The 22963-nt window shown below is 46.1% G+C and overlaps 1 protein-coding gene across 1 annotated transcript in view; it reads right to left on the bottom strand.

The window, feature by feature from the left end:
- Positions 1-13492: 13492 nt before the first annotated feature.
- Positions 13493-22963, bottom strand: part of TTC9 (tetratricopeptide repeat domain 9) — a 33474-nt gene continuing 24003 nt past the window's right edge. The window contains exons 2-3 of the mRNA XM_045451393.1: positions 19755-19937; positions 13493-17751 (exon numbers count right to left, since the gene is read on the bottom strand). Of these exons, the coding sequence (XP_045307349.1) occupies positions 17672-17751; positions 19755-19937 (263 nt within the window). The 3' untranslated portion in view covers positions 13493-17671. The remainder of the gene's footprint in view (positions 17752-19754; positions 19938-22963) is intronic.

Here is a 22963-nt window from a genome sequence, read left to right as displayed (position 1 = left end):
AGCAGAGGAGTAACATGGTCATAATCAAGTTTTAGCAGAATCACTTTGGAAAAGACTGAGGAGGTCTAGGATAGAAGTAGTGAATCTAGTTAGAGTATTGCTAGGAGAGCTAGAGCTGATATCTTAGACTAGAGTGGTCACAGTAGGAGTGGAAAGAAGTGGTCAGATTCCAGATATGTTTTGAAAGTAACACTGATGGGATTTACCCAGCTTAACTACTGCTTTGTTCTGCAGTGACGTAAATTCCAGGTCTGAGCCCCCAAATATAACTTAGCATATGGTCCTTCTTCCTGACAGCCAATCCTTGCAGGGCATGTCTCTGCAGACATGTTCATGGGTCACCCATTTCCATGGAGACCCAAGGCTTAGAGGACCTATTAAGACCTCTACGGTCACAACCATGGCTCCTGAGGTCAGAAAGCTCTAAACCCAAGTCCTCAAAGAGGAGGCATGAAGAATTTTTATTGTGGTGGCAACTTTCTTTCTTTAGTGATGTGACAGTGAAGTCCCAAAAGTCTTCTTCCTTCTCTTGTTAGTTTTGAGGTACACTTTTAGGGATCCCAGAATTGAGTTTCCAACCCTGGAAACAAATTGCCACTTGAGCAAGGCATGGAAGAATTAATGCCATTCAGAAGTACTGAACTTGAACTCCAAAGGAAATGGAATTGAGTCCCAACCCTGTCACTATGGGCCTCAGTCTCTTTATAAGGGGGTTCCGTTAGATGAGCTCCTTTCAAGCTCTAAGGGCCCATGAAGTTTGTGCATTTTGTTTGCCTGAGATATTTACTTCTGTGGATTTAGCTTCTTCAGTGTCCTCATCCTTTTAAATTTAACCTTAAGTTTAACCTTTTCAATTTAACTATAAATCAAGAGAGATAGGTGAATTACATTTTTGAAAAATGGCCTGATGACAGAGAGGATGCCTTTGAGCTAGAGGACCTGGCCCAGGCCTGGAAAGCTCATCACCCTTCTGTCAATGGGCCTCATTCAAGAGCCTGAGCTAAAGATGCTCAGCTCTGAAGGGCGAAGGAGTGAGTCAGCAGAAATGAGGGGTAAGAGAAGGTGACACCTGCAGAGTTTAGTTTCCTTGTTCCCAGTTGTTTTTATTCTCATGTTTCCTGTGAGTTGTCTTTCAGAAAGCAAATGAAACTTCTCTGTAAGCTCCAGGGCTATATGGATGACATATAGGTGACAAAAGGGTAACTTTTTCTTGCCAAGAAGCAGACCCACCCATTTCTGGGGTGTCACCATGCCCTCACTAGCTCTGTTGGGGGTCATCAGCATTTCAGGAGGGGCTGTAGAGAAAGAATTTAAGCTCTCCTTGCTTTGGACAGGGGGGAATCTCTGTTTTGTGGCAACATAGGGTCTGCCAGCCTGGGAGCTACTCCTTCAAGCCAGTGATGTGAAAGCCCAAATTCTCCCAATGATCTTCCTGAACTGGTCGGCATCACCCTTAAGACTATGTTTCCTAAATGACCCCTGAACAAGTGACACTGATTTGCTCTATGGAGTTATCAGGGAGTCATACACCGTACAGTTGGTTTGTCCCAACTGAGACTCAGTGACCAAACTGTGTTGAGAATTATAGCTCACTTGGGAATTTTTTGCTTTGGGCGCAAAAGCTGCAATGCTAGGCAACAATGAGATGGGTAAAATGCAAAGCAAGAGCAGCAGAGGCTGAGGAAAAGCTGGATTTTCATCAGGGCACATGTAAGGCATAGGTCTTCCCTTAAGGTCTTCCCTTGCCTTAAACTTTGTGCAGAAGTAGGTATCACAGAAGTAGTTCTATTTAACTTCTTTTTCTTGTCCTTGATCTTTACCGTAGACTGTTTCCCCCTGGCTATTAATCGCTGAGAGGCCGGTGGGTTACCAACACTATTACATGCCTACCATCAAGAATGCAAAAGTAAGCCAGACTCATGGTCTTTACTCTTAAGGAACTTGTGTCTAATAGGAGAGCTAAGCATGGAGACTAATATCTCGATGATCATTTCACTAAATAGCTGGAGATTGCTTTAAGATATTCAACCTGGCTGTGTCTAGAATAAGCTAGTTCTTTTCCAGGTCACTGTCCAAACATCCTGTGAATGAGAACCTGTCTTTTGTTTTTCTAGCAAGATGCTCTAGTGGTTAAAAGACTTGGTTCAAATACTTACGATGCTCTTGTCTTATACTTGTTCAGACCTTTCCTTCTAAATGTCCATGCTAATACATTCATCTTGCCCTTTGTTCTCATACATAGGCTTTTACTGGTCAGGTGGCCCTGGTTCCCAACCCAAGAGATGGTGGAGATGTTTCAGAGGATGATAAGAAGGGAGCTGGCTATTTGTCTGAGCCCTTATTCCTTGGCCCATACATATGACCCTAGGGCAGCCCCAAATTCCCATTCCTTACATTTCTATCTTCTATTCTATTCTAGCTTAACACACTTCTACTCAGGGGTGAAAAGGCATTAACTAATCCTGGATCCCTCTAGCTGCCTGAAAGGCACCCCAGGGCTGACTTTGCTACTGTCTTCTTGCTTGCTTCTCTCTTAGAGGAGCAGCCATAGGTCCCCATAACTCAGATAAGTCAAGGGGTTGGACAGTGAAGCCAAGAAAAATGAGGGGGTGCCTGGGTGGCTCAGTCGGTTGAGTGTCCGACTTCGGGTCAGGTCATAATCTCACAGTTCGTGGGTTCGAGCCCCGCATCGGGCTCTGTGCTGACCTCTTGCTCAGAGCCTGGAGCCTGCTTCAGATTCTGTGTCTCCTTCTCTCTCTGCCCCTCCCCCTCTCATGCTTTGTCTCACTCTGTTTCTCAAAAATAAATAAATGTAAAATTTTTTTTTAAAAGGAAAGAAAGAAAAATGAGCCACACAAAGAAAGTGGGTGGTACTCTCAAGTGACACACTGGGTTGATGTGTGGCCTCCCCCAGAAGAGCTCTAGGTTCTGGTTCCCATTCCTGACAGGGCCTCAGAGGTCAGAGACCAGACTCCAAATGACTATGCAGCTATCCTAGAAGAAACTATATAGAGCCTTAAATGACTGAATGAGCCACTGGGAGGGTGAGGGAAGCAACACCACCTTGTTCTGTCAAAATAAGTGCTTTTCAGTTGGAACTCATAGATTTCTTCTTCCTTAAGTGGTACCTGGTAGAATTATTATTTTATTTTTTAAATACTCAATTAAAGGAAAAATTAACCTATATTGCCAGGTGAAGAGGGAAGACATTATTTTTAAGCGTATTTTGTTGTTGTTGTTGTTGTCCAACTCTTCCTCTTAGACTTGGACAAAAGCCCAGGAGCAGACGCTACGGTTTTTGCAAGAAGATCTCTCCCTGATCCCAGTGGATAAAAATGTGTCATTTTCCTCCTCAGTGTCTCATCAACAGACATTTATTGAGTAATGACGATATGCAAGAATAGATCATCCTGTCTAGAGTGGCTTTCCTTCTTCCATTTTCCTTTCCAGCCAGGGCATAATGGATAATCATTTATCCTTTAGACCTAAGCTCCCTAAGAGTTTTCTCCCTTCATTAAATGATAAGGCTTAAAATGCAGAATGCCTCAAACAACTCATACATGTGGAGTCACTAATAAGTGTTTTCACATCTTTCTCTAAAAGTCACTTTTGAAGTGGAAGGAAAGGAGGGTAGAGAACAAAGGAAGACAGAAGCTCCTGAAGAGAGTGGAGGAGGGGCCACAAGATGGTCCCTTGGAGGATAGTGAGGAGGCTCAGTGAGGGGAGGCTACAGGTCTCAGAGATCACTCTAGCCAACTCCTTATGTGCTGAAGATGCTTGAAGGTTAAACCAGACCTTTATCCCGAATATTCAGCACCTAATGCCATTCCATTCCAGGCTAAGGCAGGATGAAAGTACCAAAGTGGGTTAGGACCAGAAACAATCAGGCAGAGAAGAAGATGTGAGAGCCCTTGAGATCCCCGGGAGAATGGACTGTTCACCCTCCCAGGATAACTTCCCACATCACGGTGGCCAAGAACTTGGGCTTTGGAGTCAGATGGTCCAGGTTCACATCTTGGCGCTTATGAATTGCATGACCTTGGCAATTTATTTAACCTGAGACTTTTCTGGGTCTCAAATTCCTCATTAATAAAATGGATGTTGTTATAATCATAACTACCTCATAACTGGGTTACAAACCCAGTAAGAATCGCAAAACACAGTTCTGGTGTATAGACGTCAACCTGTTATTGGGTTGGCTTATTCTGGAGGGAGGAAAATGGGGAGTGTATAGGTTTAGAAGTATAAATTATAAGGGGTGGATTGGGGTGCCTGTGCAAAGAAGGACCTAGGGGTTAGCAGAAGGGGTTGGAGGTAGAGGTGGGGTGTGGGGTTCTTCACCGGATTCCCAAGATGCTCGGAGTGGAGGGAATACTCAAAAGTCTCAGTGACACTCAAGAATACAGTAGGTTTTTTTTTTTAATAAATAATATGTGGCTAGATAAAGATATAGTCAGAGGGAGTATCTGGATACAGGGTAGGAAACTGGCTGCCTCTGCTCAGGAGTGAGGCTCCTCTGTTCTCTCCCTACTCAGAGTGTGGTCCACACACTGGCTTCGTAGCATCACCTACAATCTTGTTAGAACGGCAGAATCTGGGGCCCTGCTCCAGACCTACTGAGTCAGAATCTGCCTTTTAGCAAGATCCCCAGGTGATCTGTGGGCACATTACAGCATGAGAAGCACTAATGTTCGCAATCACCCATTTCCGTCTCAAGCTGTTCTCGGGGGGATATGTGAGCTGCTGGGACTTTTAAACTCTTTGTGACAGGATGTGATGCTAAGACCCAGATTACATTTTACGATTTTTTAAAATATTTATTTAGTTTGGAGAGAGAGAGAGACAGAGAGACAGAGAAAGAGCAGGGGAGGGTCAGAGAGAGAGGAAGACATAGAATCCAAAGCAAGCTCCAGACTCTGTCAGAGCCTATTGCAGGGCTCAAACTCACGAGCCGTGAGATCATGACTTAAACCGAAGCTGGACACTTAACCGACTGAGCCACCCAGGCACCCTGAACCAGATTACCTTTTAAACTTAAATTAACTTTATGCTTTAGTGGGTTCATCTTTAAATGAAGTCTTTCTATATAGACCAACAGCAAGAGGTAACCATACCACCAATATGCCTTGACATATCAAACATTCCTGCCTTGGCATCTATACACAAGTTAACATCAGCAGTATTCAGTATGAGCTTTTTAAAAAATCACTAGACACAATTTCTCTATTAGTGGATTCATTAGACATTCCCTCATGGATAACTTCTATTAATAGTCTTATTTAAAATTCACCTATTGCCACCTGCCAGGGAACACAGGAAATCAATTCAGTCAACCTCCAGCAACCCTGAAGGGAAACCTTGAGGTCTCCATGCAGCGAATCCCTGAAGGAACAAAGGCCAAGTAGGCAGTGTTCTTGGTAGGACACACCCCTGCTCTGTGCCTCAGTTTCTCACCTGCAAAATGATCAACATGATTGACAAAAAGAGCTCAATGAACAGCTCTCAGCTCCTTTCTTCCTTTTTCTGGATCTCAGGACATGATTCAACCAAGACCTCAGGTTCTTTTAACTAGAAGCTGGTGCAAACCCAAGCAGGAGCAAGATGAGACCCAGGCCAGGACAGCGGGGCTTAGTGGCTCAAAAGGAAGCTGTGGTCCCAAGGAGTGGAAGGGAAATGGAGGAAGCTAAGGAATTTTGCCCTTCTACAAGCTCAGGGTTAGCTCTGATGGTGCCCAAGAGCCCTGAGTTACCTCGAAGTTTACACAGTCCGGTCCATTGGTGATGATGTGTCAGCACCTTGCTTACACTGAATGACGTGCCCAATGGGGACATTGGCAATGCCTTTTTAATCTCTTCATTTGCTTGCCATAGAAATTTCCATCAAGTGTCACTCTACCATGCCTGATGGTCAGTCACCCGTGTCTTTATTTCTACCCCTCTATGTTCTCTCAAGCTTCTCTATATAAAGAAAAAAAAAAAAAAAGCCTTTCCAATCTTTGATTAACATTCTTATTGATTCAAGCAAATACATGAAATAAATGCATGGATCAGAAAGGACCAATTCTATTTGGGATTAGCTAAGATATCCTACCACAGACTTATAGAATACTAGCCCAATGAACCAATATCAGAATTACAGTTTTAAAAAAGTGCCATTTCCTGAACCCCACCATCTATTTTTTTACGCTGACTGGGTGATTCTGAGACCCAGAGAGATTTCTGACCCACCTCTGCCCATTTATAGATGAGCATGAGGTGGGGAGGCTCCCCTCAGACTCAGGGTCCCATGGCCAGGGATGGCAGAGTGAATGGGCTGCAGGTTTCCTCAGTCACAGGTCTGTGCTTATCTGCATTTCTAAGCCCACATGTTGTGTGTCAAAGAAACAGGAGGCTTATAATGCTGAACCCAAAGAATGAAAAAGTAAAAAGGCAAGCCACATTTTGGTAAGGGGAGCTTCACTGTGGGAGAGTTGTCGCCTGACTGAAAGATGAAAAGAACCAACACATTCCTCTGTCCTTCCCCCCAGGCCCACCCTCAGCCTGCACAGCCTGTCCCCCAAGCCTCACTCACTGTTTTCCAGTTGAGGGAGTGGGAGAAGAGACCAAGAGCCCTCTGTGGTTTAACAATTTCAGCAGATTCCAAATCCAGGAAAATAATTCTCCTTGTAAGCCGCCAGACTCCACTTAGGATTTAACAAAACAAACATAACAAAACTGAAAACCAGAACTACCAATAACTTGAGCTCAGGACTCCTGAGATGCCCATGGAAAACTTCATGGCCCTCTCGCTCCAGGTGACTGACTGGTCCTGGGGTCTCCCCCCCTGGGAGCTCTTTTCCCCCTTCCATTTTAGCATTCGGCTACGCATGTGACCTCAGACCTTCCCCTGCAGCCCTGCCCCCTCCCAGGACACATCCCACTAGAATGTCCCATTGCCACCTCCGTCAGTGTATTCCAAGCAGAACACAGTCCTTTCCACCAACATGGATCATCTCCCAGTGCCTCCTGTTGGCCAGTGCTTCTATAATGCTTTCCATCTCCTAAGCTTGAAAATTGAAGGGTTTCTAGTTTAGTACTGCTGCACTCTCCATCTTTGTTCTAGTTTTATTTTGGATTAAGGACAGAAGGAATCATAGTCAAATCTGTAGATGGCACGAAGTTGGGGAAATTAGCAGATATGGGTGTGATGGAATCAAGATGAAAATGCTCACCATAAGCTGTAAAGATCGAAATCAATGTGATTAAATTTAATAGGAATAAAGCTGTGCATTAAGGTAAAAATACAATCTTACAATACTGTACTATTCCATTTATATGAATTTCAAAAACAAGTTTTGTTTTTGCAAAACTTAACTGTGGGGCTAGGAATCAGAATAGTGGTCACCGGGGCGCCTGGGTGGCTCAGTCGGTAAAGCGTCCGACTTCGGTTCAGGTCATGATCTCACGGTCCGTGAGTTCGAGCCCCGCGTCGGGCTCTGTGCTGACAGCTCAGAGCCTGGAGCCTGTTTCAGATTCTGTGTCTCCCTCTCTCTGACCCTCCCCCATTCATGCTCTGTTTCTCTCTGTCTCAAAAATAAACAAACATTAAAAAAAAAAATTAAAAAAAAAAGAATAGTGGTCACCTCTAGGGTTTTAGGATGGAAACCGATGGGAAAGAGACATGAGAGAACTTTCCAGGGTGAAGGCAATGTTTTATATTATGACTGTTGTGTTGATTACAGGAGTGTATTCATTTTTAGGACTTATCTATTGACACTTGAGATCTGCACATTTTATAGTACAGAATTATAACTAAATAATAAATGCTTTATTTTTTAAGTTTTTATTTATTTATTTTGAGACAGGGGGAGCATGAAGGAGAGAGAGGGAAAGAGAGAGAGTCCCAAGCAGGCTCCACACTGCCAGCACAGAGCCTGATGTGGGGCTCGAACTCAGGAACCATGAAATCACGACCTGAGCCGAAGCTGGACGTTTAACCGACTGAGCCACCTGGGCACCCCAAAAATAAAAATTTTAACATCAGTGGTATAAGTAGAAGATGGGGCCACACATATACTTCAAGCCAGCTGCGAAATGATCTGATAAAAAAAAGCTGGGCACCTTTGCAGTCTGGATGTAGAGAGACAATGAGGGTCTCCTGTTTTCTGTGCTGGCCATTATGGTTCTGTGTGTCACATTTTAAGAGGAACATGAATAGACTGAAAAGCAAGGGCCAGAACTAGAAAACCTGTGAGGGAAGACTAGTTGAAGGAATTGGAACATATAGACCAGAAAATAGAAGACTTTAGAGAGTCCAGACAGGTGAATGTCATGTTGAAGAGAAGACTGGTTGGCCCTGAAGAGGGCCAAAGGCAGGTCATGGATGGAAGCTACTGGAGGATAGGTCCTAGTTCAGTTTAAGAAGGCAGATTCTAACAAGTATTACTACCTAAAATGGAATGAGGTACCTTTGATATAGGACTTCTTTTCGAGTACTCAGGCAGAGAACCACCTGTTGGGGATATCATAGCTTCCAGTGTAGACAGCTATGGTTTCCTGAGTATGTGCTGTGTGCCAGGCCCTCTGCTAAATCCTAGAGACAAGATTAAGAATAATAATTTTCCAGGGGTGCCTGGGTGGCGCAGTCAGTTAAGCGTCCGACTTCAGCCAGGTCACGATCTCACGGTCCGTGGGTTCAAGCCCCGCATCGGGCTCTGGGCTGATGGCTCAGAGCCTGGAGCCTGTTTCCGATTCTGTGTCTCCCTCTCTCTCTGCCCCTCCCCCGTTCATGCTCTGTCTCTCTCTGTCCCAAAAAAAAAAAATAAAAACGTTGAGAAAAAAAAAATTTTAAAAATAAAAAATAAAAAAAAAGAATAATAATTTTCCAGAGTGCCTGGGTGGCTCAGTCGGTTAAGCATCTGACTTTGGCTCAGGTCATGATCTCACAGTTCGTGAGTTCCAGCCCCGCATCGGGCTCTGTGCTGACAGATCAGAGCCTGGAGCCTGCTTCAGATTCTGTGTTTCCCTCTATCTCTGCCCCTCTCCTACTCATGCTCTGTCTCTGTCTCTCTCTCTCTCAAAAATAAATAAAAACATTTTAAAATTTAAAAAAATGTATATGTCAGTGACTTTTAGTATATTCACAGTGATGTGAATATATATTCTTAATTACAAATACCAGATATATGATTGCAAAAGATGGAAGAGTCTCTCCCATTTTGTGAGTTGTCATTTTGCCTGATGGTGTCCTTTGAAGCACAAAAAGTTTTTAATGTTGGTAGATAAAAAGTTCATTTTATCTATTTTTTTTCTTTTATTGTTTGTGCTTTTCATGTCCAGGAAAACATCACCTAATCACAGATCAGAAAGATTTACACCTGCATTCTCTTCTAAGAGTTTTAAAGTTGTAGCACTTGAATTTAGGTTTTTAATCCATTTGAGCAAATTTTTTTGTGCATATAATGTAAGGTAGTGGTCCAGCTTCATTCTTTGGCATGTGACTGTCCACTTGTCTCAGCATCATTTGTTGAAAAGACTCTTTTTTCCTCCGCTGAAATATCTTAGTTTCCTTGTTGGAAATCAATCTGCCACAAATGTGAGGGCCTATTTCTGGACTATCATTTCTATTCCATTGATCTCTTGTCTACCTTTATGCTAGCACAGTCTTGACTATTGCAGTTTTGTTGTAAGTTTAAAAAAAATTTTTTTTTAACATTTATTTATTTTTGAGACAGAGAGAGACAGAGCATGAACAGGGGAGGGGCAGAGAGAGAGGGAGACACAGCATCTGAAACAGGCTCCAGGCCCTGAGCGTCAGCACAGAGCCCGACGCGGGGCTCGAACTCACGGACCGTGAGATCATGACCTGAGCCGAAGTCGGACGTTTAACCGACCAAGCCACCCAGGCGCCCCTGTTGTAAGTTTTAAACTCTGGAACTGAGGGTCCCCCAACTTTGCTCTTCTTTTTTAAGCTTGTTTTGGCTATTCTGGGTCCCTTGAATTTCCAAATGAAGTTTAAGATCAGTTTGTAGATTTCTGCAAAGAGGTCAGTTGGGGTATTGGTAAAGATTATGTTGAATCTATAGATTAATTTGGGAAGTAGCAACATATTAACATCTTAACAATATTAAATCTTCCAATTCATGAACATGGGCTATCTTTCCATCTATTTAAGTCTTCTTTAATTTCTTTCAATAACATTTCGTGGTCTTTAGAATTTAAGCTTTGCACTTCTTTCGTTAACTTTACTCCCGAGTATTCTATTCTTTCTGGTTATTTTCTTAACTTTATTTTTATTTAGGATATATTATTAAAAGTATTTTTTTCTGTTTACATTTACTTTTTTAAGTGTGGCTTCTAGAAAATTTAAAATTTTATTTCAAATAGTGGCACACATTTTATTTCAAATAGTGCTGTTCTAGAATAAAAAGGCTGAGATTAGAGAAAACAAAGGAACAAGAAACATGACTCTGGAGCTACATTTGTGAAACTGGGTACAGAATTTTTGCCTATTATGGAAATCACAAGTCTGGAAGAGCTTCTGGTTGCACTCAGAAACAACACACGTAGCCATTTGTCCCTGTTCTACATGGAGGGGATTTAATCAGCTGTAACCTTCAAGGCCTTCTGTGACTTCTCAGCCCATGGGCCTACGCAGGTGGCAAAAGTGACATTGCCTGAGCCCAGGCTTGAAAAACCAGGAAAAGCATAAGAAAAGATAGCTCATGAGGACGGTCTCAAATCCCTTCGTATTATATCCAAGAAAAGGAGCAAGAGAGCCTTGCCATTGGCCCTGAAGTTCACTCATGTCTCACCAGTTCTCCTCCACCTGTTGGTACCCACTAAGGAAAATCTTCACTGATCCTCCAGGATTGGTAAAAATGCCCCTTCCATGTATGCCCATGGTGTTTTGTAACATTTATTACACAGATTTGAAGTTGCCTGCTTATTTTTCTTTCTTCTCTACAGACTATAAGCTTCTCAAGCAGAGAACATACCTTGTTAATCACTGAACCACTAGAATGAAGTGACTGGAATGATAACTGTTGGGTGAGGGGCTGGATGAATGAATGTGTACTATGTTCCTCCTTTCTCTAGAAGAGAATTTGGTTTTTGAGTTTATTTATTTTGAGGGGGGAGGGGCAGAAAGAGAGGGAGAGAGAGAAACCCAAGCAGGCTCCATGCTGCCACTGCAGAGCCCAATGTGGGGCTCGATCTCATGACCTGAGCTGAAATCAAGAGTCAGATGCTTAACCCACTGAGCTGCCCAGGCTCCCCTCGAGGAGAATAATTTTACAGCATTACTTTCTTTCTTTCTTTTTTTTTTTTTTTAAGACAGGTGCTGTCTATATAAGTGCATTTTGGTTCAGTGGACAGAATATTAAATTTGTTGTCAGAAAACTGACCTAGTTCCAGTTCTGGCTTTGTTACTGACTAGCTGTGTGACCTTGAATAGTCACTTACCTTCCCTGGACTTGATCCGTCGGCTGTCAGATGAAAGGCTAAACTGGTGAGATTTAAGACTACTCCCAGCCCTGATATTCTGTGAGATGTTAGAAAAAAAAAGGCTAACTGGCTTTCAGTTGCAGGCTTGCTTCCAGACAAGCAATTCAGTTGAACAGCTGAGATCCCCGACCTTTTGCAGGGGCCTCTGCCTCCTCCCCCTCCTCCATGTCTTAGCAAATATTAATAGCCAAGGGCCTCACTGAGTGTGGTTTTTAATAGAATCCAATTTCAGTCCATTTAGAGTGGGACTTTTCATGCTGACTTGGTAATTTGAACTCTGTCATGCCTGATGGGCTGAATGCACTTTCCCTGTCTGTGCAGCCCGCTCAGGGCTGGGGGGAGAGGGCATGTAGGTAAGGATGCAGGGGGCACCTTCACAGAGCAGCTGCAGATCAGCTACTTCCGGCTCACAGGCGTGTGTGTGGGGGGGGGTTCTCTCCTGCCCTGAGGCATGTGAGTCGGATCCCAGGGCTTTGGAAGGAAACAGGCAAGGACCACTCTCTTTCCTGATGGTCGCCATCCTCTTACAGCCCAGAAGCCACTGGCCTCTGGGTGGAACCACAGGGAGAAAACTGGATTGATCTTTGGATGGGACTGGAAGATACTTGGTTCTGAAAACCAGCAGAATTATTCCAACTGATTGCTGTGCAGTCTCTGATATTTTGGGAGAGGGCATGTGAGAAAGTAAGTGGCTTCCTCTGCACTCCCCTCTCCCCCACCCCCACCCCCACCAAGTACGTGTCCTATTTGATTAGAGAGTAATCTGAGAGCCTCTTGGGAGTTCCTTCCTTCTAGAGTGCAGTGTGGGAAAATGGCGGATGAACATACCGGTATTAGCCATACCATAACTGAGGGAACTGGGGCTCACAAGGTGGAGGGAAGAAAATGAATGTTTATTCCACGCTTAGCCTGTACTGGTCACTGGGCTAGGAGACGGCTGCTTCTTAATCCTACTGATAACCTTTTAACGGATATAAAATTATCCCCATATATAGGGGAGGAAAATGAGGATCAGAAAAGTCAAGCAACTGCCCCAAGGTCACACAGTGAGTGGGTGTCAAAACTGGTATTCAAACAAAGCTCCGTGTGTCTGGGTGCTCTGATTTGTCTGCTGGTCTCGCTCACAGCGCTCCTTCACCAGGCGGGTCATTGGAAGCACCCCAGGATATTTTTTAAAAATTATAGTATCCTGAGTATTATCCCCAGGCGTCTGATTCAATGGGTCTAAGGCAGAGGCTGAGATTAGGTATTTTTAAAAAGCTACTTCAAGTGATTCTGATGTTTTGGGAAGCACAGCACTGGGGCACTTGGCTTCTCTTCCAACCTGAGCCTCCTACAGTTCCTCAGTTTTCAGAAGCACAGATCCAGTCCAGGCCTGCATTTACCCCAAGTAACATTTGCCACTGAATCCATTAACCGTTCATTCCAGGCTCAGGGCTTAGTATTTATCGAGCACTTACTATTTGCCAGGCATTGTGCTCAGCATTCTAGCTGCAAAGGTGAATAAACCATAGCACCTGTCTTGAGGAACGTGCAGGGAGGGAGCGAGACAAACATCAGTAGGAAGGTCCAATTCTTTGTAGCAAATGCTACCCACGGGTAGGCTTATGTTGCTTTAGAAGTACAGACCACGGGGTCAGGGAAAGCTTTTGAGCAGTGATGCCTTGGTGGAGTCCTATAGGAGTTAGCAAGACAAAGAGGGGATTGGAGGGCTGAGGCATGGCCTACTAGGCAGACAGAACAGCATGGAAAGGCCCAGAGACCCAAAGCAGTGAGTTTGGAGAATCACAAGGGGCTGTGTGACTGTGGAACATAGGATACCGTTGGAAGAGGACCAGGAGGGGAGCCTGGAAGAGTCAGTGGGAGAAATTACCTAGGGAACCTTGTGTGCTATGCTTAAGATTTTTAAGCTGTGGAATGACATAATCAGACCGTGTTCTGGAAGAGGAACTCTCACAGAAGTGACAGGGTGGACCGCAGGCAGAAGGAGGTGGCAACAGAGAAACAAATTAGTTGCAGAATTAAGAATTTATGTGTGTCAAAAAGCACCATAAACAAAATTTGAAAGCAAAGCACTTGGAAAGCCTATTTGGGATGTTTCTTGACAAAAATAACATTCTTAATAAAATTACAAATTGGTAATAAAGATAAACATAGCAATATCAAATAAATAGAAAAATCACAAAGAAACAAGTACAAATGGTCAGTAGGCATTTGAAGATGTTATTCACTGATAATTGAAGAAGCGTGAGTTCAAATAACACTGACATACCGTTATTTTCCTACCGAACTGGGAAAGGTTTGATAAGCGACAATACCCACTATTAGTGAGGGTGCGGGAAACAGGGCACTCTCAGGTCTGCAAATAGGAGAAGTGCAAAGTGTAGTACAAACTTTCTGGAGGGCAGTTAGCAACATATAACAAAATTCTTAAAGGTAGCCAAGCAATTTCCTTCTTGGATTTTATCCCAAGGAAATGGCCATCGGTGTATGCAAAATTTAGCTACAAGAATGTCTGCTGCAACATTATTTACAGTCAAGATTGAGAACAAATGAAAGTAATCGCTATTAGGAGATTGGTTACCAGATGAGAGCCCATCCACATAATGGAGGTGCTGTTGAAAAAGTTGGAGAGACGTACAAAAAATGTTTCGTCCATGGTATAGGAAGTGAAGGAGTACAAAATGCAAAACAGTGTGTCTGATGTGCTACCATTTGTGTGTGACAAAAGAATATATACGCATGTATTTGAAAATGCCTAAGTGTTTTTGGAAGGATATACAGCACAAGTAATTGGAGGGAACTAGATGCTGGCAGACAGGGTAGAAAGGAGATTTACTTCTTGCTGTAGAGCCTTCTGCCCTTTTTGAATTTTGTATCTGTGCATGTATTACATATTCCGAAATAGAAATACACATTTTGAAAAGTAAGTTACTAAAGAGTATATACACTGTACTCCAGTTTTTGTCTTTAAAAAAAGAAACAACCCTGCACGGGCACGTCTACATTTATACCAAAAAGAACTTAACGATGAGTCCAAAAGGATAGCTATGTTTGTCTTGGGTGGTAGGATGACGGGTTGGCGTTTGTCTCCCCCGCCCTCCCTAAATTTTCCACAATACACACGTGAGGCTTTCCTAGCAATAACAAGAAAAGTACAATTCCCCGCCCCCCCACCCCAAAGAGTCTATCACAAAAGTCCAAGCAGGATGACGAAGCAGGTCACATCCAGGTTTAGTGCTCCAGGTCTAGTTCAGGGACATCTGCAAACAAAGCATGTGATTACAGTCCCTGCTTGGGGGAGGGATGGGAGAAGGAAGCTGAAGGTCTGCTGAGGTGAATAGACCTGATTTTGCTTACTCGCTTACTCTTAAGTCTCTGTTGGACAAACGCACAGCAAACTCAATCCCTCCGCCCCAAACATCAAACAACACCGCCAAGGCAGCTTTTTACTTTGGGATCACTTATCTTTGGGTCACAGTGAATGGACTCCAGTAAGCACGTATGTGTGAATCACCAGACAATCTGGTTGTCCACATTTCTCTTTAGAAGGATGGCAACAGTCTTATCCCCACCTGTCCAGCCCTGCCCCAACTTACTGGATGAGGCAAGACCCTCTCTCCCGCTCCATGTTGGAGCAGTTAAGTCCAAATCCTTCCTGATGGCACGAGGGAGCAAAGGATGACCGTGCTGGTTGGAACTGGTTCTGCAGTCCATCTCTGACCTCATCCTCAACCTTCAGACCCCGACAAACAGTTGGCCAACTCACAAGCCTTCCGGGCTGGAAGCTTGGGAACAGGGGAGTTTTACACACGTGCCTATGTTGCGTATGCTGCGGGATGGCTCTGAGCCGGGAACATGTGAAACCACCCTGGAAGAAGAGGGCAGAGGCAAGGATATGGTAGGCGTGGGGGAGAATGTGGCAGCTTCTCCTCTTCCCCAGAGGTGAGCTACCGGCAAGCAACTGCGAACCCCGCTAGAGATTCCTAGCACCTTCTCGAACCCTGGCCGGAAGCCTTTCAGGAGCTGTGTGAATATAACCTGGGCTTCTGGCTCCGGGGCCCCTCAGCGGTGATTAGATCCTTTAGTGGTAGAGCCTCTGATTACACAAATAACCCATAATTACCTTTGTGTTTCCTTTCAATCTCTACCTATAATTGTGAATCTTCCCCGATGGCTGGGGGAATGCTAGGTGGGTTGGGATATGTGCTGACATCAGAAAATAGAATGAACGATACGCAGAAATAACTGCTAGGTCTCAGATGTCTTTTCCTGGCCCGTCCCCGCCCGGACCACTGGGGAGGCTAGTGTTAGGGACCTTTTTTTAACCTTGAGCCAAATACAAGAGGCAGCCCACGTGTGGTACCTACTATACCATTGGCACAGTCAAGGCTTTTCAACCTAATACACACTGTCCTGCTCTCGACTGGTTGTAACCGCTCAATAGAATACTTTGTAGAGCACCCACTACCGACTACAGAGTAGTTAGTAGCTAGAGCTCTGGAGTCAGACAGACCTGGTTCAAATCCTAGCTATGCCACTTGAGGCCATGTAACCTTGGGATAGTTACTGTGTCTGGTTTTCGGTTTCCTTCTCCACCTAATGGAAATAGTGTCTCGTGGGGTAACTGCATGAAAGAAATGAGATTATACATGTAAAGATCTGAGGACAGTGCATTTAATAAATGCTAACTATTAACATTATTGCATCTGTATATATTTTAATTTGTACAATATTGTCTCACTAGTCACACAAAAAAATACACGAAAGTGCTTTGAAAAATTTAAAGCATCATATAAATTAAAGGTGTCAGTGGTGATCATCTCAGAGGAGTATTTCTCAACTCTTCCACCTCCTTAAAGACTGGGACTACATCCTATGTCCCACAGTGTATTGCACGACGATGGGCAAACAGTAAGCCCTCAGTAAATGCTTCTTATTTGACTGGAGCAACATGGCATAGCGTAAAGAGCGTCGATATCGGGAGACTAGGCTGGGATAAAATTCGTTTAAGGCAGGAGGGAGCCAGTCTGCAGTCATAATTTATTCATTCAGCAAATATTTGTTGAACACATTCTATGTGCTAGATATTGAGTCCAGATAATTTCATCACAAGGAGGCCGTGCAAGTTCCCACAAAGCCAAGTCCCTGGGCAGTCTCCACGACACCAGCCCACTCTACTGCACAAAGGCGGCGGCCCACATTGTTCACCACCGGACAAACGGCCCATTGCTGTGGGGGAAGCCAGTCCTGCTCGGCTGGAAGTAGCTCTGAGAGTTGGGGGAGGGAGGGACAGTGAGAGAGTGGGCCGCTCCCAACAGAAATGACAGGAACTGCTGCCCGTTAATGTATCTTTATTTACACTCGGTCCACAGTTCGATCCCCAGTCCATACAATGCTCCTTCCCCTAGACGTCAGCTCCCCTCCCCTCCCCTCCGTCACCTATGCGGTCGGCCCCGGGCCCACTTCACCCTGCCCCTCTGCTGTCACAGCTGCCTGCTGGGTGGGAGTATGGCAGAATGGTATGTGTGGTCACCAGAGGGCACTGAGAGTGGGCCTCAGTGGCATGTGAAACCTGGCAGAGTCTCAGATCCCCAAGGGTGGGGAGAGAAGAAAGCCGAGACAACAAGTGAGGGAGGGAGGCAGGGGCTGAGGTTACGGGGGGTCGGGGTGGGGAATCCAGTGTACAAATTCAGGGTCTGTTGGCTTAACCGATGCTTCTGGTGTTTGTCTCATCGCCGCATTCGACACGGTTGCCTGGAGATGCTCTGGCGTGTCGGGAAAGTGTGGAGGGGTCCAGCCCGTGGTCTCCGTGCCTGCTGCCTCTGGGACGGTACACCTACCAGGCTCTGCCTCCGTCAGAAGCACTGGCCAAAGTCAAGGCTGCAACAACATTCCCAGCCCGTAAAAGTCCTCTCCAGCTGTCCCCGAAGAAGTGAGGTCCCTCTCAGTAGCTGACCTACTAGAGAAGGGGACGCTCCATTGCGGGCAACCGACCAGATTCCCAAACTGTGTGTCTCCTTCTCTTCACACCGGGAGCAGACAGATCGTGGAGGAGTAGCAGGAGGAAGGAGGGGGAGCCGGAAGAAGTGGGGAGAAGGGAACAAAACCCAGGAGGGGCTCCTCATCGGGCTCTTCGCCTGAAGTCCCAGGTCTGGCGCAGGTGCAGCTCTAGGGAGGTGCTCTGGTTACATGGCTTCCTTCTCTCTCTGGGAACACCTGCTGAGTTTCATCTCTGTCAGCTGGATATACCGGATCACGTTGGTGTCTGCGAGGACAAAAGCACACCTTAGGGAACTCGTGGTGGGGGAACTGTGGGGTCTCTACGCAGATTCAGGTCAAAGCTGTGTCTGCAGATCACGGAGCCTGAGGGGGCGACCAGGAGTCCGGCCTCCCCTCCATCACCCCTACCGAATGTGGACGGGTCACTGGGACCCAGGGGGCAGACGGGAAGGAGAGGAGAGCGGGGAACTCCCTCCACTTACTCCCAGGCAGCAGCAGATCCCAGTGGTGCTGAGTCAGCACAGCTGGTGGAGACTCTGGAGTTTCACCTCAGGCAAGTTACCAACTTCTCTGAGCCTCATGTCTCATCCGCAGGAAACAGCCTCCATTTTTCCAATGCCTACTTTGGGCCGCGCTTGCTACCTTCATTATCCATTTAACCCTCATTACAATCATCTCGAGTACCTGGCATCATCCTCACCGTGACAAAAGGGAGAGCTGAGCCCTGGAGAGATTAAGACACCCAAGGAGACGTGCGGTAAGTGGTGCACCTGACTCGGCAGCCTGCCTCCCCTGGGGATCATGATGCCTTCTTCATAAAATTGTTGCGAGGACCAAAATAGGTAAGTCTAAAAGCGCTTCATCCAATGAGCGATACATATTGAGGGAATGTAAATGTTTTCCAATCGAAGAGTTTAAAATGACTCTGCTTCATTGTCTTATATTTGTCTTGATCAGTAAGGTCAGGCACCACCTCGCCACAAATGGGGCATTTCCCCCCCCCCAATGTCAGGCATTGAATTAGTGACTGGGCATGGCAGGGAACAGCCACCTAGCTCTACGCGCGCCGCAATACAAGGGCTTCGGGGCTGCCTGGGATGCGACACTTCAGGAAGCAGAAATGGATGTTGTCTACTACTCAAAAATGCCAGCGGTAGCATCTAGAACGGTGCTGGCATATAGAAGCGTCCAAGAAAATTCTGTTAAACGAGTCTGGTTCTTCATCCTCACGTCTCCCTTAGTCTGCGCTATAGAACACAATTCATATGCAGAAAACAAATCAACAGCACATAAAAGGAAAGATATGGGTGTTCTTTCGAACTATGGGGAGAAAAGTATACATCTGGATGTTGGCAAATTGGTCCTGAGGGTCTTAAAGTCTTTTTGAAGGAGAATCGCATTTTTTAAAAAATCAGCCACGTGAACAACCATGGCAACATCAAGTCAAACTCAAGGCAAACATAGTAATGCCACCGGTTACCTCCTCAAAGAGGCTCTTCCTGACGACCTGGACTAAAACAGCACCCCCTTTACTCCTGATTCTTTTACACTGCTTTATTGTCTTCCTAGCACTTAACCACTACTAAATATTACATTATCTGTCCATTTGTTTACTGTCCATCTTCCTCTGTCATAACGTAAGAAACTCTTGGAAGGTAGCAGCTTCCTTTGGTTTGCTATCTACGCAATACTTCCTGACCCATTGGACCCGCTCAATAAATATCCGTGGAATGAATGCATGGCTGAGCTGGTGGATATGAATTTAAGTGGGTGGTCCAGGTAATGCAGGTTCTAAGAAACGGCACTTGACCAGAGAAGTCAGAGCATACTTCCCGTAAGATGCTGAGCCTAGCGCCAAGAGCATCCATTCGTATTCTGTCTCGCCAAGTGGAGCGTGAGATCCTCACAAGGTGGGACTATACCTTCTCAGTCACATCCCTGGCGCCCAGCACAAACTGTGGCACGCACTAAAAATTCAGTGTGTATTTATTGAGTAAGTGAAAAGAGCTGGGTCCTGGGTTGGAAAACAAAAAACAAAAAAAACAAAGAATTCCATATTCTATTTGAAACAGGTGCCCAAGCTCCCTGGAACCCAGACCCCAGGCAAATGCACGGACTGTTTACTCTCCTTATTCCAGGTCCTGGCCCACACTGGGCTGTGCTAGCAAGGGAGCTGAGCACCGCCAAGAGAAGGCCTCAGGAGCTGCCAGCGGGGCCGGGGGGGTGGGGGTGACGGTAAGAAAACAAAGCAATTGTCGCCTTCTTTACCTGTCGGCTGTCGGGTCCTTGCTTCTTTCAGGTAGTAGAGGGCTTTGTCATAGTCTCCAAGGTGGTAGAAGGCCACACCAGACCGGTAAAGGGCCTTGAAGTTCTCTCCTTCTTTCTTCAGGACTTTGAGGCAATACTCTTTGACTCGCTCATAGTTTACCAGCTCGGCCTGGAGCAGGCAGGCTACAGAGGAAGAGAGAAAGGAAGGGAAAAATCATCAACACAGCAGACTCAGAATGTCTCTCTTTGGTTCTTTCTCCCTGCCCAGAAAAGGTTTAGCCGTGTTGGGGCTTCACATGGGATTTGTCATCAAATAATCCAGGGTCCTCGGACTCAGTTTCATGACCAGCAAGCTGTGTGACCTTAAGTGAGTTACCTGGTGTGGCATTATGGGTCGAACTGTGTCCCCTCCAAAAAGATACGTTGGAGTCCTATCCTAATTCCCAGTACGTCAGAATGTGACTTATTCGGAAATAGGACCTTTACAAAAAAGGTAATCAAGTTAAAGTAAGGTCGTTGGAGTGGGTCCTAATCCAATATGACCGGAGTCTTTATAAAAAAACACACTATAGACTGAATGTCTATGTCCCCCCCCCCCCCAAATTCATGTGTTGAAACCAGTCCCCGGTGAGATGGTATTTGGAGATGTCTAGGTCATGAAGGTGGCACCCTCATGACTGGAATTAGTGTCTTAGAAGAGACCTTAGAGAGCTCCCTTGCCCCTTCTGCCACGTGAGGACACAGCGAGAGGATGGCCGTCTGTGAACTAGGAAGCAGACTCTCACCAGACACCAAATCCACTACCTTGATCTTGGACTTCCCAGCCTTCAGAACTGTGAGGAATAATTGTGTTGTTAGAGCCACCTGGTCCATGCTATTGTTACAGCAGCCCAAACAGACGAAGACAAGGGGAAGTTCGGACACAGACACAGAAACACACGGAGCTCAGACGACATGAAGCGACACAGGGAAAACATGGCCATCTATTAGCCAAGGAATGCTTGAGGTCACCAGAAAGTAGGAGAGAAGCATGGGGCAGATTCTCCCTCACAGCCCTCACCTTGATCTGGAACTCTGACGCGAGAAATTTCCATCGTTTAAGCCGCCAGCTTACGAGACTTTTGTTTTGTTGTGGCAGCCCTAGGAATAAGCTCCAAGAAGCAATAACAATACTAACTGTGGCTAATACTTGTCAAGTGCTCACCTTGTGCGGGGCGCTTGTGTCACTGCTTGTATTCCCTGACATGATCCTCGGGATACCACGAGGTAGGTCCTACTCTTCTTCCCATTTTACAGATGAGGAAGCTGAGGCCCAGAAAGATCAGGTCATTTCCCAAGGTCACATAACATGAGAGAGGCAAGGCTGAAATTTAAATCTAAGCTGCCAGGCTCCACAGCCCAAGTTCTTTATTGAGTTGGTGAGGGGATTTTCTAAAATAATGGCCATAAAGTATTTAACACAGGGCTTGGTACACAGTAAGTACCCAAGGTGTTATTTAATATTCTTACAATTCTTTTCAACCCTGCACCCCTTCAGGGACAACTGCCTCTGACTTTCTTCAAGTTCCCTTTCATACGAATTTGTCTTTGCAGTTCCTGGGAGCAGGGACCTTTTGATGGGCCAGTGCCCAGCTTGTACAGGGCACACTTCTGGACCCGCGAGGCCCCGTGTCCCTGCTGAGGCTGGCAGGTACCCATGGTGGGGCCCATTCCTATTCTCTATCAGCCATCTCTGAGTAAATCATCTCTCCTTGAAACTTTCTCTCACCAGAAATCAGCCAGAGGGCCAGGGTCAGGGTCAGGGTCAGGGTCAGGGTCAGGAAGCGTGTGAGAACCTGGAGAGTGATGCCCTCTTTCCTCGTGTGCCCAGGGGCCTCCCTGCCTCACCCTACTCCCAGCCCTGCTGAGCTAGCTACCTCCCCCTCCATGCGATCACTCAAATGTTTAGTAGGCATTGAGCAAAGATTGTCTTACACATGACGGAGGGATTGCCAAAAAATGGGATGCAGGGCAGGGGGAAAGACACCTGTCTGCTTCTTTGAAGTGAATTAAGAGAGAATAAAAAGAGACGTAGGAAACAAAAGTGCTCTTCCCGCCAAGACCAGAGTGGGTGGTGGTGGGAGAATGCGGACCTCCAGGCCTTGTGCCCCCATTTATCGTACATGAGACGAAGCATTGTCTCTTTGGGATGGAGACAAGTCAGTGATTGAAATCTTCAGGGGTCTAACTTCAGCTGTTTTGATCCTTTAAACAACCTCCCAGGGGTCAGAATTGCTGAGTAGGAGACCTAATGCCCTTTCACTGGGCATTCTGGGCAAAAATAAAACCCCAAAGCAAAAAAAAAACCACATCCCTCTTGTAGGCTGAGGGGGAGGGGCACCACACAGTCTCTCTCAAGTTGAAGGTGTGAGAACCAGGAAGTGGAAAGAGTCAGCCTAGATCTAGAAACTGACCCATCAGGTTCCACAGGCCCCCCCCCCCACCCCGGGGGCAGAAAGCCAAAGGAGTTGACAGAAGTGACAGGCCTGCTAGTCCCTTGGGAGTGGGTGGCTTGGGTCACAGAGAACCAGGATGGCTGGTGGCCAGGGGTCCATCCGGCGGAGCTCCTGCCACCAGCCTCCTCCTCTCCTCCATCAGCTGTGGGGACCCCTGTTGGGAGTCCGCCCTGCTGCTCACAGGGCTCTGTGGACAGGGAGGGGTTTCTCTCAAGGGGGTTCCTGTGCATGGCTACCCGTGTGGGACTCGGCTCCCACACCTGCTCCCAGAGCTAAAGGATTTCCTGTCTGGGCTCCCACGTGCCTCATTTGGCATCCTCACTGCCCGGGCGGGGCCGCCCTCTTCCCATCTAGCCGTCCATCTTCAGATGGACACTTCTGTTTGCTGACCTGAGCAGCGTAGGAAGTGGACCTTTGTCTCTTTTAAAAACAGCTTTTGAATGTCTAAAATGAGGGTGGGGTGTTGGGGAAAGGAAGCAAAGAGGGCTGGGAATGGAAAAGATCCTCCTCCTCCGGGGCAAAAGGAAGGATAGCAATCAAATTCTGGGAATCGTTCCATGCAAATGTTGCAAATTCCCCTGCAGAGCCAGATCCGGTGGGAACTGTGATACCTGACTGTGGACCAGGGTTCAGACCGGGTGGGAGGTGGGGCCAGGCTGGTAAGGGGGTGGGGCCCCAGCGGAGCCCAGGAAGACAGAGAAAGCTAGAGTTGGG

This window comes from Leopardus geoffroyi, chromosome B3 (genome assembly GCF_018350155.1).
Source record: "Leopardus geoffroyi isolate Oge1 chromosome B3, O.geoffroyi_Oge1_pat1.0, whole genome shotgun sequence".
NCBI classification, from domain to species: Eukaryota; Metazoa; Chordata; class Mammalia; order Carnivora; family Felidae; genus Leopardus; species Leopardus geoffroyi.
Note: the sequence above shows the minus strand (reverse complement) of the source record. Positions and strands in the feature narration are given on the sequence as shown.